The 15,226-nt window shown below is 40.0% G+C and overlaps 1 protein-coding gene across 1 annotated transcript; it reads right to left on the reverse strand.

The window, feature by feature from the left end:
* Positions 1–3,943, reverse strand: LOC124459908. The gene is made up of 4 exons (XM_047009690.1): positions 3,701–3,943; positions 1,701–3,647; positions 962–1,628; positions 1–755 (listed from the first exon to the last, which is right to left on the reverse strand). Exons 1-4 carry the CDS (start codon positions 3,941–3,943, stop codon positions 1–3), a joined length of 3,612 nt encoding a protein of 1,203 aa, XP_046865646.1.
* Positions 3,944–15,226: the final 11,283 nt, after the last annotated feature.

Genomic DNA, 15,226 nt, shown 5'->3' on the forward strand with positions numbered 1-15,226 from the left:
TCATTCCGTGGCTTGTGCCGCGGGGCTTTCTGTCTGTTGATCGCCGGCCGCCGAAAGCTCCCTTGGCACGGGTCTCCACATCCCTCCAATATTTTTCAGCTTCAGCTTCAATCCTTCGTCCTGAGCGCAGGCTTCATTTTCCGGTGCTTGGGACGTTTGTCTGGGTGTGCTCGGGCCCTGAACACTATCGGTTGTCGTTGCAGCTTCATGGGTACCTGTAACTGGAATTTTTTTTAAATGACTCACATCCCTGGTTAGCGTTTTCCCTCCTCCTTGCACTTGGACTATATTCCCTTTTCTGTTGACTACCACGTACTCGGTTGTATCAAACGTGGGTGTCAGCTTATGTGGGCACAAGACATTCTTCAGCACAATTTTGTCTCCGGGTTGGATATCCGATGCTTTGGCGCCTCTTCCCTTGTCTGCTTTCTTTTTTCCCTTCTGTTTGTTCCAGCAATCCAAGTCTCTTTCCGAGGATTCACCGACATCACCCACAACGTCTCGAACATCCGGTATCTTGTCTCTAATGATCCGGTTAAACATCAATTCCGAAGGAGCTGCTTCTGTGGTTCCATGTGGTGTTACGTTGTACATCATGACAAAGTTTTGGATCTCTCTTTTATAATCTTTCACTTTCGACCACGCAATTTTAAGGCGTTTCACCAAAGACTTGTTCATATTTTCAACTTCGCCATTCGCCTGCGGCCAATATGGTGGTGTCGTTATTTCAGTAATACCGTTGGTCCGACAAAAATCTTGGAGTTCGAGAGAAAACAAACGAGAAAATATCTCATCCATTTGCTCGATCAGCACCTTCGACGAAATGGTTTCATGTATCTGGAAAAATAGTCGATCAACACCAGTACATAGTCGTTGCTCGGCAACGGTCCTAGTAAGTCAGATGCGACACATTGCCAAGGGCCTGCTGGAAACGCATGCCGATCCATATGCGCTGGTTTACTTGCTAGCGATACGGAGATGCAGTCTCTACAGGCCTTAGCAAATCCTTCTGCTTCCCGGTCGATCCTTGGCCACCACACCTTTGAACGTAATCTTCGTTTCATAGCCGATTCACCCGGATGGCCCTCGTGAGCCAGTTCGAGCACTTGCGATCGTAGTATTGTTGGTATAACTATTTTCGTTCCGCGTAAGAGTACATTTTCAACTGTCGATAACTCCCATCGGAACAGATAATATGGACTGGATGAGTTCGCCTCCCATGAGTTGGTGCTAAGATAGGTCATTGCATCAATTATTTCTTCGTCCTGCATACTTTTTTCCATGATTTCCGATATGGTTAGAGACTTTGAGACTCCTTTGGCTACAATTTGAAAGATAATCTGCTCATCCTGCCAGTCGAAAGCTACTGCTTCTGTAAGCTGACAAAGACGCGACACGGAATCTGCGATGTTTTCCTTTCCTGCTTTATAGATGACTCGGAATCGGTAGGACTGTAGGCGTAGTAACCAACGTTCGATACGTGCCGGTGGTTTCGAAGTTGGTTTGAAGATGGACTCCAATGGCTTATGATCCGTTATCAAATCGAATTGCAGTCCAGCTAGGTAGTAGTAAAACTTCTCCACTGCCCATACCAGTGCCAAGCTTTCTTTCTCCGTTTGCGAATATCTCTTCTCAACATCAGTTAGGCTTTTACTGGCGAACGATACTATATGATGGTCGTTGTGATCATCAACCTATACCAGAACAGCTCCCAGTGCCACTGGACTTGCATCGGCTATAAGACATGTACGGAGATTTTTATTGAAGTATGACAGCTTTGTCACCTCGACGACTTGTTTCTTTAACGTATCAAAGGCTTGCTGTTCTTTGTTGGTCCAATCAAATTTGGTATTCGCCTTTATTAATCTTCTCAGTAGCTCCGTCGTGTTGGCGAGATCGGGTATAAATTTCCCCACGTATGTTACGAGGCCCAGGAAACTCCTTGTCTCCTCCTTAGTTTTCGGATCACGAAAGTCTGTGATCACTTTAACTTTCTCCGGATCCGCTTCGATACCATGGTCCGATAGAATATGGCCAAGAAACTTGAGTTTTGTTGTTTTGTACACACCTTTTTGCTTATCCAAAACAACGTTGTGGGTATCAAAGATTTTCAGAACCGCAGTTAGCGCCTTGTCGTGTTCCTCCTCATTTTTGCCGAAGACGATGACATCGTCAATATAGTTCAGAGCATTGGGGCAGCCTGCTAACAATTCTTCCAGCCGCCTCTGGGCAATTTCTGAAGCCGAATTAACTCCGAAAAACAGTCTTTTATATCGAAATAGTCCCTTGTGTGTAATAAATGTGGTAATCTGTCGACTTGACTCATCGAGTTCCAATTGGTGATAAGCATTTTTCAAATCCAGTCTGGAAAAACATCTCGCCTCCCGTAGTTTGGTCATGAACATGTCGAATGTTGGCAGTGGGTAGTTTTCCCTCGAGAGGGCCAAATTCGCCCTTCGCATATCCAGACATAGCCTTATCTCGCCGCTTCCTTTATACGCAATTACAACTGGTGAAATCCATGAACTCGGTCCATGGACTGGCTCTATAATGTCTTGCTGCACAGCCTGGCTTATTCGTTCTGCAATTCGATCTTCTAACGCAGTCGGAAATCTCCGCATTGGCTTCTGCACTGGTCTCACATTGTGGTCTATGGCCAATCTCACAGGTGAAGCTTTCCATTTCGGAAAATGGGCGTACGAATCCACTTTATTTACGCCTAAACCAATTTTTAGGACATTGAGTTGTACGGCTGTGTCCCGTCCTAGTAACGATTGTCTACCATTTTCAATTACATAAAATGTAGCAATCATCTCTGGTCTTTCCTGAATTCTTATCGGAGCTTCAAAAGCGTTAGTCACCCTCAGCACGTCATCCGAAGCATAGGCTCCAAACTGGGTAGACGAGTTGTTACGAACATTGAACACTGTCGCATTTACACTGTTCAGTTGCAGCCAATCGCGAAGGCTTATCAGGTTGTACCGTGATCCGGAGTCAATTATTATTTGCAGCTGGGATCTCCCAACAAGACATGATACGGTTTCTTCTCCTTCTGGTTCACCAGTTATTTTAAAACAGTTCGACCAACTGTTGTCGCTGTGACACTTAGTCTCCTCCTCATCAATGGCGCGCACCTGGAACTGTGAGGTTCGTGGTCGCTTGCGTTGATTATCATATGGTGTTCCAAAACGTCTCTTCAATGCGATCTTACACATCCGAGCATAATGTCCGAACCGGGAACATTTATTACATTTTGAGTTTCTTGCCGGGCATGCCATACTGCGTTCATCATGGTCTGCTGCTCCACACCGGCCACACACATCATTCGTCCTGTCATTTCTTTTTGTTTGGACAGCAATTTTCTTCACAATATCGGCATCCGACGGAATCACCATTGCCTCTGATTGCTGATTCACTTGCTCTTCAACAGTGCAAGTATTTATTATCTCCTCCAGCTTGAGCTCCGCTAATAGCTTCTTTTTCAACGCAGTCTTAGCCCAGGCATCAATTATTTTATCAGCGACGCAGATTTCCTCTATTTCGGTCTTGGAGGCTCCAAAAGAGCATTTACTGGCTTGTTGTCTTAGCCGCAGCAAGAACTCGGCGAAGCAATCACCTTGGCGGGCACCATGCTGCGAAACATGTGCCTTTCGAATACGGCGTTACGTTGTGGTGAAAAATATTCATTTAATTTATCCACCAAAGGAGTAAATTCATCATTTTCCTTTGTCGCATCGTATGCCACTAACGCGCCTGGAAGACTGTACACCACCTCTTGTAGCTGTGGTCCGCCGAGATGCAATAATTTGTTCCGCTTTTTAATTACCGATGAAATTTCTTCTGTGTCCACATAGATATTGAATGACCGAAGCCATTTTTCCAACTCGTTGCGCCACAACGATTTTTCTATGTTGGCGCACAGAAATGGTTTAATTTCAGCCATCTTGCTGATTTGTTTTAGCTTACACTTTATTTCGTGCTCAGCCTCTGATTCTTTTCAGATGATTTTGCTTGGACAGCCATGCTGTGTACAAGTTCTGGCATTTTCCAGATATTTTTCAGCTTGCACGGGCGTTAGTTCTGCCTTGCTCAGCTGTTTGCTTTTTTTTTCTTCTTTTGGCTTGTCTTAGAGTCGCCTTTGCACTCTCTCGACGCGGCCTCTGTCAAATGCAGATAATTAATTTATATTCTGTTTCCATCACCATTGTATACTTACATGTACGCACTTATATGTATGTAAGTTAACAATTAACACTTAACATAGGATATTTTATAAGTTCATAATCTACCCTCGCTATCGCGTGCTCCATAAGTTAAGTAGCAGCCCTCGCAATTGCGACATTGCATATCAGCGCGCTATAGCTGCAATGGTCAGCGACGGTAACCGGACACTTTTGTTTTGCTGCAAGAGTTTCCGTTATCGCCGAAGATTTGCTGAGTCGGCTTGCCGACCATGACATTGTGGCGTGATGCGAATTTTGGCATAACTTAAGTGAAATATTCTATGTATTAAGAAATCAGTTTGAATACAGCGCTCTTCCAGTAAGTCGCTTAAATAAATATTCACTCCGGCACTTAGCCGTAAAATAATTTGTTTTATTGTCTGAGCCCAAGGCCAGCAATAAGAGGCTCAGTTTGCCTCTCAACCTAATCTTCACCCTTAACAGGACTGGAGCTTTGTAATTGGCGCCCAACTAGTGGTCGGACTCCACATCCACTAATAACCAAACAGCAGCACAGGAGCTGCAACAAGCAACAACAAATAAGACAGCAGCGAGGGAGCTGCCAGTGACCAACAAAAAATTAAGACAGCAGCGAGGGAGCTGCGAGTGACCAACATAATAAAGAAACATTTTTTTTTGTGTTAGTGGAATCATGTAAGTGGATACTCTAGCCAAAATTTTTTCTTATACAAAAGTCTTAATTTTTTGTAAAAATTAGTTTAGTACTTGTGAGTGTTTAATATTGCAACAGATCATAATTAATAACAGTATTCTGAACCAGGTTTCTGAAACTCGTGAGAGTGACTGCCTTGAGAATTCTAGTTAAAACAATTTATCATCCAGATCGTTAATGAAATTACTTTGTGTTACTTTCTGTGTCTAAAATTGTGCTATATCAATACATACAGTTCTCGTGGTTCAGAGCTACGACGTAATTCGACCCGTTTTGCTTTTCGCGGCCACTGGCCTGCGCATGTTCAGCCAATACAGAACACCTCGCAAGCACTTTAGCGACTCAGATTCCGACTGTGACATTCGTATCGAAGCCTCGGCTACAAGACCTCTCCCTGCAGTTTCTCCCCATTAGGTAAAATGGATCCAGATCAGCTTAGGGAAATAATAAGGTCAGCGATCAGCGATGCTTTAGCTGAACAGGCCGCTGCAAACGAGCAGAGGGATCGAGCATTGACTCAAAGAATTAATGAGTTGGCTCAACAAATAGCAGCAGCAAACGCTGCCGCCCCACAAATAGCAGCAGCTAACGTTGCCGCCCCACAAGTAGTAGCATATGCTACTATAGGAATTAGAAACGACATTCGCTGTGACGAGCCACTAGATGCCGTCAAATGTTTACCTAAGTTTCCACAGGAAAATATTAAGCAGGTACTCTCGGAGTACTACTTTCCAAAGATGGCAAGAATGGCCAATGAAATAGTACAAAATTGCAAAACATGTGCTAGGGCTAAATATGATAGACACCCCAAAAAACAAGAAAAGATCAGAAACGCTCAGACCATGCTCAGAGCTAGGGAGAACGCAAAGCGGCAGAATAGGGTCTTCGACGTTGGTGACAGAGTTTTGGTCAAGTCCAACCGACGGCTCGGAAACAAACTCACCCCCTTATGATGAGAAGGCAGTGGAAGCAGACCTGGGGACCGAGGTCCTCATTAGAGGGAGGGTGGTCCACAAGGACAACCTAAGGTGACTTGTTTTTCTTTTACACCTTTTTTTAAGCCACTAGGCAAACTCGTATAAGTTAGATATAGTTATTCAACTTACCTCTAGCCACTTGGCATAGTTTAGAGCACGCTAGGTTTACTGAAATGCAATTAATAAATGCCAATAATAAACAGTAGAAATAAACACTAGAGTTCAGGACCAGCTTAACCAATTATCAATCACTGTCAACAGAATTCTCAGGATAGCCAAAAACTCACGAGTTGACACTAGCCATTTATTTGAAACACTACTGTGTAGAAACAGGATGCTATTGATGGAGTTGCAAAATTTAATGCTTGCTATTACTCTGGCAAAGGCCAACATTGTTAGCCCAAACATTTTGGACCACACAGATTTGGAATCAATTTGGCTAGAGGAACCCACCAACACTCCCATAGGAGATCTTATGTCCGTTGCGTCCGTAAAAGTTCTTCAATCCATTAACACGATACACTTTATAATTAAATTCCCCAAGATTAAAAGAGCTTGCAGAAAGATCACGATTTATCCTGTTATCCACAAGAACTTCATAGTGCGATTGTTTGACAACGTCATAGCCGAATGCGATGGAGAAACCCACACACTGCAGAGTTGCGACGCTTCACCTGGAGCCACATTTTGTCGTCTGGCTTTGGAAAGTTCATGTGCCAAAGAGCTCCGTGCAGGTGTCACGGCACACTGCGAGATCCAGCCGAGCAACCTGGAAATAATCACCCAGGTAGATGACGGAATCACAATCCTCAACGACGGGTCCGCAAGGATTCAGGTGGACAACGGCACTGAGATCCAGGTACAAGGCATGCATCTCATCACGTTCGGAGACCGAGTCGCAATTATCGGGACTCTGTTTTATAATCACAACAACGTGCGCAATAGAGTCCCGGGTATTGCCAATTCTCCCTTGCTGAACATCACTGCCACCCAAGATGTCCTCAACCTCCCTTACCTTCATCGTTTGAATGAACGTAATCTGGAGGTTATACAGCAATCCCAAAAAAAAACGCCGGAACTGATCAGGCCTATCGTGTGGCATTCATCATCGGAGCCATATGCTGTGCTTTGATCTGCATTGGCCTCACTCTTTGTCGACTCATCGGTGCAAAGAAGTCTGCAATGCAGTTACGAGAAGTCGTCGCCGGCATTGGGTCGGCCGAGGACGGCCTTACACTTGAAGGGGGAGTAGTTAACAATTAACACTTAACATAGGATATTTTATAAGTTCATAATCTACCCTCGCTATCGCGTGCTCCATAAGTTAAGTAGCAGCCCTCGCAATTGCGACATTGCATATCAGCGCGCTATAGCTGCAATGGTCAGCGACGGTAACCGGACACTTTTGTTTTGCTGCAAGAGTTTCCGTTATCGCCGAAGATTTGCTGAGTCGGCTTGCCGACCATGACATTGTGGCGTGATGCGAATTTTGGCATAACTTAAGTGAAATATTCTATGTATTAAGAAATCAGTTTGAATACAGCGCTCTTCCAGTAAGTCGCTTAAATAAATATTCACTCCGGCACTTAGCCGTAAAATAATTTGTTTTATTGTCTGAGCCCAAGGCCAGCAATAAGAGGCTCAGTTTGCCTCTCAACCTAATCTTCACCCTTAACAGGACTGGAGCTTTGTAATTTGTATATATGTACATATATATATTTTTTCCAAATTTTTTTCCTATGGCCGCGTCTGGCACGCGTCCCTTCGTGTATAACCTCACTTCTCTTTTCTCTTTTTTTTTCTTTTTTTTGTTAGGCCGCATTTTCCTTCTTCTCCTTCGTCGCCAATGTATTAACCCGGTATTCCAGCGATTAGAAACAACAACAAGTTTACCATTAACCAATTAGCTATTAATTTATTCATGTGCTGCTTATACGTTTATATGCTGCGCTTGCCGTCAAGAATCAAAGTGAAGAGCGATGGAGAAAGCGATACCCAAAGTTCGTACGTCAAAAGCTCATTCCGTGGCTTGTGCCGCGGGGCTTTCTGTCTGTTGATCGCCGGCCGCCGAAAGCTCCCTTGGCACGGGTCTCCACACTGATCAAGAATATATATACTTCATGGGGTCGAAAAAGCTTCCTTCTGCCCGTTACATACATTTTGGCGACTTTAATATACCATTTCACCCTATGGGTGTATGGTAGAAAAATATGGAGCGAAAATCAGAGATGCATAAAATATTTAATATAGTGATAGAACCTAAGGGTTTGCTAATGCCATGTCTAACCAGCAACTAGTATAAATGCGAGAAGACTTTTAGCAATCTCACATATAACTCACAACTTTTGTTTGTATCATTACAGAGTGAACTCCCGGCATGCTCATGCAGCGACTGTGCATCTTCCTGCCCGTGGGCTCCAGCGGAGCCAAAGCTACCTCATCAATTAAAAATTTGTGGACTTGATGCTTTTACTGTAATAATGACAGTTGTCTTTTTTGTTGGAGCTGTTATATTTCTAATGGGATCTTTCTTATTTACAAAAAATTCATTAAAAAGTATGTATGAATGTTGTTTCTAGATAAAACAGTTCTTAATTTCGATGAGTATTTTGGATATCTTAGTATTTTTAACGATGCTAAACAAAATTTAAATTTTATGCTCTGATGAATTTAATTTTTACACAATTTTAAAAGTATCTTTAAAATTGATATTTCTTTTGCTCAACCTTAACTAGAGGGCCGGGACTAACTTCGACCGCGTCAAAGTTTTTATACCTTTATATGTAACTGTCAAAGTGAAAAAAAGCTATGTGGGATTTGATTGCAACAACGCACAATGGGGCCTTTTGGCATTCTACATTGCAAAAATCATAGCATCTAAACCAATTAAGCGATTTTAAAAATTTAAAAAGCATATGATATAGAATGCCTTAAGCTTCAAAATGAATGTTTGTCAAAGTGATGGGTGTTCGTGGTGCTGTAATATTCAAGGTCAAAAACAGAAAATGTTTCCAAGCAAATTTCCTTTAAAAATGAAGCGAAACCCGGTTTTTTTCATTCACAAATGGAATTTTTCATTGTTTTAAACGACTATGTAACATTTTTATACCCTTGCAGAGGGTATTATAAAATTGGTTGATAATTGATGTTTGTAAAGCACAGAAGGAGACGTTTCCGACCCCATAAAGTATATATATTCTTGATCAGCATGAGAAGCTGAGTCGATATAGCCATTTTCGTCTGTCCGTCCGTCCGTGCGTATGCGTTTTACTCAGCCATCTTAAGAGCTATCGGGATGAAATTTTTTTGGGGCCTTTGTATTACCCTGGAAAAATAAAGTATGAAAATTGTCAGGATCGGACCACTATATCATGTAGCTCTGGAAGAAACATTTTCAAATAAATTTGAGTATCCCCATGAAATTTACTAATATGATAGTATGGTATATAAAAACTTAGATCCCAAAATTTGAATCTGATCGGATAAATAGAACACAAGTTACAGTCAATATAAATCGGCTCAAGCGCTGCCTACTACGTCATCATCAAATCAACAGAGCTCACGCATACACACAGACGCAACGCTACATGAACTGTATGTGTATGCGTGCCGTGCTTTGCTTAGGGAATGAGGGAAGAAGAAGAAAAAATTGTAATAAAAAGAGAAATAATGTTTTGTTTGTGTATTGATGAATTGAGTTGCAGGGAAAGAAATTTCAAAAAGTAAAACTATTATTGTTAAGGACTGCAAGGGTATATAAACTTCGGCATATCCGAAGTTAGTTTCTTTGATTTTTTAATGCTTTAATTTGATTTTTTAACATAATTACAAAAAGAAAAATAGGAAAATTTTTTGAATTTTTATTTAGGTTAATTTTGATAATTCGCTATTGATGGCTGATTTTCTTCAAAATAATTTTTAATATTTACATCAATATCTAATAAACTCAACATTTCGGGACTATAGTTGCTATTTTCCAAATCCTTTCGTGATCGCACGTGTCTCAGTGATGCAATAAGTGGGTTCATTTTGTCTAACACGAGAAGTTTTTAATGTATTAGTATATCTGAACCTTTTGTAGTCCTTGTTTTTACATTCCTGTGCTTCTTCGGATAGCTCTCCAATTCGTAAACACTGATATTCTATTAAATCCTTTCCGTGAGCTAAAATCATATATACCGTTGGGGTAAGTTTTTTTTGCGGATACAATTCATTCAAAAGTAGTGCAGTCTTTGAAGTATATTCGGAAAATTTTTCGCCATTTACCATTTTCTTGCAATTTATAACATTCAAGATAACAGCCAACCTTTTAATGATCTCTTGACTAACACCTGTTATAAAAGATGTCATTTCATCATTTTCAAAAAATCTCCTTGAAGTATTTCCATCATTCGTGTTTCCGTATCCGTACTTTGGGCAGTCAACTTTCAGTCCCAGCTTCCGAGAGAATTCAGCTTGTATAATCTCCTTCCTGCTCTGAATATCCTCACGAGATGATTTATCCGTTTTTGTTTCTCCAGGCCGAGGAAGTGTGTAAGCTAGCTTCAGAATAAAATCCATACACTTTATTCTGCAATGCAACGGAGAGATTCCATATTCGTTGATGGTTCGTGCTCCGAATTGACGAATGTCGTATACTCCTCAAGCCAAACTTCAACATTTTTTTCACGAAATTTGCCAGATTTCTGCCGCTTGCGATCCATTTTCGCCTTAAGTTACATTGTGTATTTTTGATGTTTACCTTAAGCTCCGTACTAGCGTTTTCGAATGAAACGCCCATCTCCTTCAGCAATCCCATTTCAAAATCATTTAAGTTTTCACACCCGTGAAAAACTTTCAAAATTCTTTCATTCTTTAAAAACATTTTTGCACAAATAAATAAAACTGTCTTGAATTATATTGACAAATACTATCCGGACTTACGGTTATGTTATATTTTTTGAATTAACTACATAGGTAGAACGAAAAATCGGTATTACCCTTTTTGTATTAATTAGGTAAAAAACTTAATATTTACATCCAATTAGGTAAACTGAAATAAAAACGACCAACCTACAACTAGGACAAATTTTTCACTAATTTAAATAACATTTACCTGTCTTGTCAGTTTTTCCAAAGCACGTAATTAGCAATTTAACATTGTAGAAAGGCATATATGTAAACAGGTAGTATTTTCAAAACAGCATTACGCACTGTTATCATTTAAATACGAAGAAGCTACAGGCTAATACGCATGCGCTCTTCTTCCTTATACCTGCAGCACATTTTTTAGGTGAGGTTGCCTTAGTTGTATGGCTTACGCATCGGTGTCGCAGGTCTCCGCATATTGGGACCATATACATAATTTCACCTACCTAGTGTATGTAGTCCGGTAGTGATAATAGGTGATACTCCACCAAAGTTAAAAAAATGCCAATATTTAGTACATTTTTTAAACGCTTCTAGTTCAATAACGATTTAAGTAATTATTAAAATTTATAAAACATGCTATTAATAAAGAACATACTTTGCAAATCGCCCAATATTCAGTTTTAAAGTTGCGATATTTTGTAAAAATTATAATTTTTTCCTATTTACTAAAAATGTCTCAACTTTGCGCGCCTCTAGCACCCATGAATCTCAACCGATTTAAAACATTTTTTGGGTTCATAATCTCTGAAGTATTCCCTATCGATTCCATATATCAATTTTGCCAAACGCGATCATGAAAAAACTGATTTTTGCAACGCTATCCGAGCAGAGACCCAACTGCGCAACGTTTTATATAAAAGTAAACGTTTATGTGGAGAAGAATTTAACAAATAACTATTTAATGATTATTTGCAACGTTTTGGGTCTATCGCATGATAAGTCAAATTTAACTTCCCATCTATTTCGCAATTTGCAAGCTGGAAATCTGCTAGCTGACCTTGACACAGAGAATGATCAAAACGAATATGACGACGATGAGTGCGAAAGAGATGGCGATGTAGGCAATATGTAAGACGAAGACGAAACGTTGTCAATATTGAATTACGAAATGAATTTTAGAACAGCTGCAAAAAACGAAAATATGCGAAACAAAACAAATAGGGCAAACTCAACAATGTTGATACACAAAGTTCAGTAAATGTTAACATGCCACCACCGTGGTTCGCTTTGAATTTTTGGGACGTTGAGGACTCTTTACGACCTTTCCATGGCAATGAAACTTTATCAGTTGAAGTATGGATTGAGGATTTTGAAGACATGGCTGACTTGATGCAATGGGATAGTTTATACAAATTTATTTATGCTAAAAGAGCTATTAAAGGATTTGCTAAAATTATAAGTGAACGCGGAATTAAGAATTCGTCGACATTGAAAGAATAATTTTTAAATGAGTTGAAAACAGTAATAAATAGCGCTGAGTTATATGTATAAGCAATTGTCAGAACGAAAAATAAAGAAAGGTGAAAGTGTTCAAGAATATTTGTTGCAAAAAGAAAGAGATGGCATCACGGAGTAATTCCCATTACCGAACTTATTTCCGTTTCGACGATTTCTACGAAATTACGATTGATTTTTATTTGAGCCTGCCTGCTTACAAAAGCCTTTTCTACTACTAGAAAAACCATATCAAACTGTTCTTGGTGTGTGCACTAGACTTGCTCGATGGATTCTTGGATCCAAGAATTTGATTTTGAAGTTGAGCACCGTTCAGAAATTGTCATGCATGCACATAAGTCGCTACCCCGTTGTGATTATATCGGAAGATTATATACACAGTAAATTGAAGAATGCCCAAGTACAAGACGACCAATTTAAGGTCATATTCGATATCCTAGCTCAGAAAACTTCTCACAAAACTATTTTATGAAAGCTGGCATACTCTATAATTTGGTTAATGACAAAGAACTAATTGTAGTTCCCTCAACTCTGCAACGGGAAATTATAAAACATGCCCATGAAAGAGGTCACTTTTCTGTGAAAAAGACGAATGAAATAATTTTAAAGGAGTATAATACTCCTATTATTTATATTTTGAGACGCTTATAAACTTTATTTGGATTTTTTCTTAATAGTACCTATGTTTTACAATGTTCTTATTGTCGGCGTGGTCTTTTTTTGAGTGTGGCCGTATCTTGTTAAACTGAGAATACATTGAAATAATCGAAACTTAAAATACTAGATATTGATCGAGGCCTCTTACTACGATACAAATAAGCTACGACGTAGCGGCCCCTTGTGCGGAATCCCTTTTTTGAGCACGATCTTTTCATCGTAGCGCTTGACTCCTATTTTGCATAGACGGTTGACAGTGCGGAGATACGTGTTTTTAGCCGTTTTCAATTCGACTACGCGTAAACGTGAAACGTTTCCAGAAAGAGTCGATCTGATACTCCGATACTGGTCTGCCGTTGACCAGGGATTTGCGTTTACTGTTAAAACTGCTTTAATTGCCCGTTTAAAACTACTAGTCGCTCCCAGCAGCCTCTGAAATTTGGTGCGTTTGCTGGAATTAAATCCCAAATTATTTTAATACTTGCCATATATTCTTTCACGGCACACCCATCCAGTTTTGATGATCTCATTTAGTTTTCTCATCCATATGCCTTCTTAAAGTGATGTACTACTACCTGTGTTCCGACATGTTGTGCGTCGACATGAATTTTATTGATCAGCATCCGAGTAAAGGTATGTTTGCCATCGAGAACAACTGGGCTTTTGGTATATGTCGATACCTCTTTTGCACTTTCAATTCTGCTATCCAATCGCATTATGCCGTTGTCATCCAGGTATACACAATATTTGGACAACCTCAATTTTGAAGAAGTCTCCGGTTTTTAGGCTGATTAGAATGAGCGTGAATGAGCCAAGGCCAAAGGCAAATCGTTTATAAACAGTATAAATAACAGGGGGCCCAGATGACTGCCTTGGGGTATACCTGACGTAACTCGAACAGTTTTAGATATCGAGGAACGAAAAGACACCTTTTGGGTTCTGCCAATAAGGTACGACTTTAACCAAGCCAATAGTTTCGGGGAAAACCCCATGATGTTAAGTTTCGCGAGAAGCATAGAATGATCAACCGTATCGAAAGCCTTACTAAAGTCAGTATAAATAACATCAGTTTGACACTTTTTACGGAAGCCATGGTGTACAAGGGTAGTCAATTCTAAAAGGTTAGTAAGCGACGAACGACCTTTCATGAAGTCATGCTGACAAGTAGAAATAGTGGATCTGGATAGGTGTTGAAGGGAAGACGTATTAATTTTCTCAAACAGCTTTGGTATTGCCGAAAGTTTGGCAATGCCACGGTAGTTAGAAACACCCGATTTGCTACCCTTTTTAAAAAGCGGAATAATAAAAGACTCCTTCCCTATATCGGGAAAGCTACAAGTCTCACTCGATATAAAGAATAACCGAGATGAAGGCTTAGATAAGGATATCGAACACATTTTAAGGATGCAACTAGGTATATTATCAGGACCGGGAACGAAGGAAGACGTCATAGATGATAAGCTAGAGATAATACAGTCTTCAGTAATACTAGAAAAAAAATACAATTTAAATGTGGGATTGAAAAGGGATAGGATGTGGGATCCGAAACAGTAGTAGAATAAGTCGACTGAAAGAATTTAGCAAACAGATCTGCAATATCTGAATCATTATTAGCAGTCTGGTCATTAAGTCTGAAGGTGGAGGGTAGTACATTAGAGCGTCTTTTGGAATTAACAAAGTTATAAAATCTTTTGGGGTTCTTATAAAATTCAACCTTATAGCGAACGATATAATTATTGTAGCATTGAGTGTTTAAAAGACAAAACTGAGATTTGGCTATACAGTAATTTGCATAGTCAAGACGCGAACCAGTTTTTTTAAATCTTTTAAAATATCTCGATTTAATGTTACGGAGATTAGAGAGCCTACGTGTGAACCAGACTGGCGCGCTGGAGACGGTAAAGACATTCACATAAGGAACGCATTTATCAATTAGAGAATTAAGTAGAAAAACTTCACTGCACGATCTATATTGCAGCACTCAAATAGAAATGACCAATCAAAAGAGAAAATAAGGCTATTAAGAAGATTGAAATTTGTTTTACGAAAACATCTACGACGAGAATTTGCGATGTTATTAAATGAATTAGTAACGGAATTGTAAGAAATAGTAAGTTCAATGGTAGGGTGATAGGGATCTTCAGGTTTCACTAGGGGCTGTGTTCGGGATACAGCACTAACAGTGGGATCAGAAACAAAAACAAGATCAAGGATTCTTTTAAAAGAGTTAAGGAAAGAATTCAACTGATATAGCGGACATTCAAGTAGGCTATCAAGAAAAACATGTTGAGATGAAGGAATTAAGAAAGATAGATTATCATCAACAAGCC

The sequence above is a fragment of the Drosophila willistoni genome (genome assembly GCF_018902025.1).
Source record: "Drosophila willistoni isolate 14030-0811.24 chromosome 2L unlocalized genomic scaffold, UCI_dwil_1.1 Seg168, whole genome shotgun sequence".
NCBI classification, from domain to species: domain Eukaryota; kingdom Metazoa; phylum Arthropoda; class Insecta; order Diptera; family Drosophilidae; genus Drosophila; species Drosophila willistoni.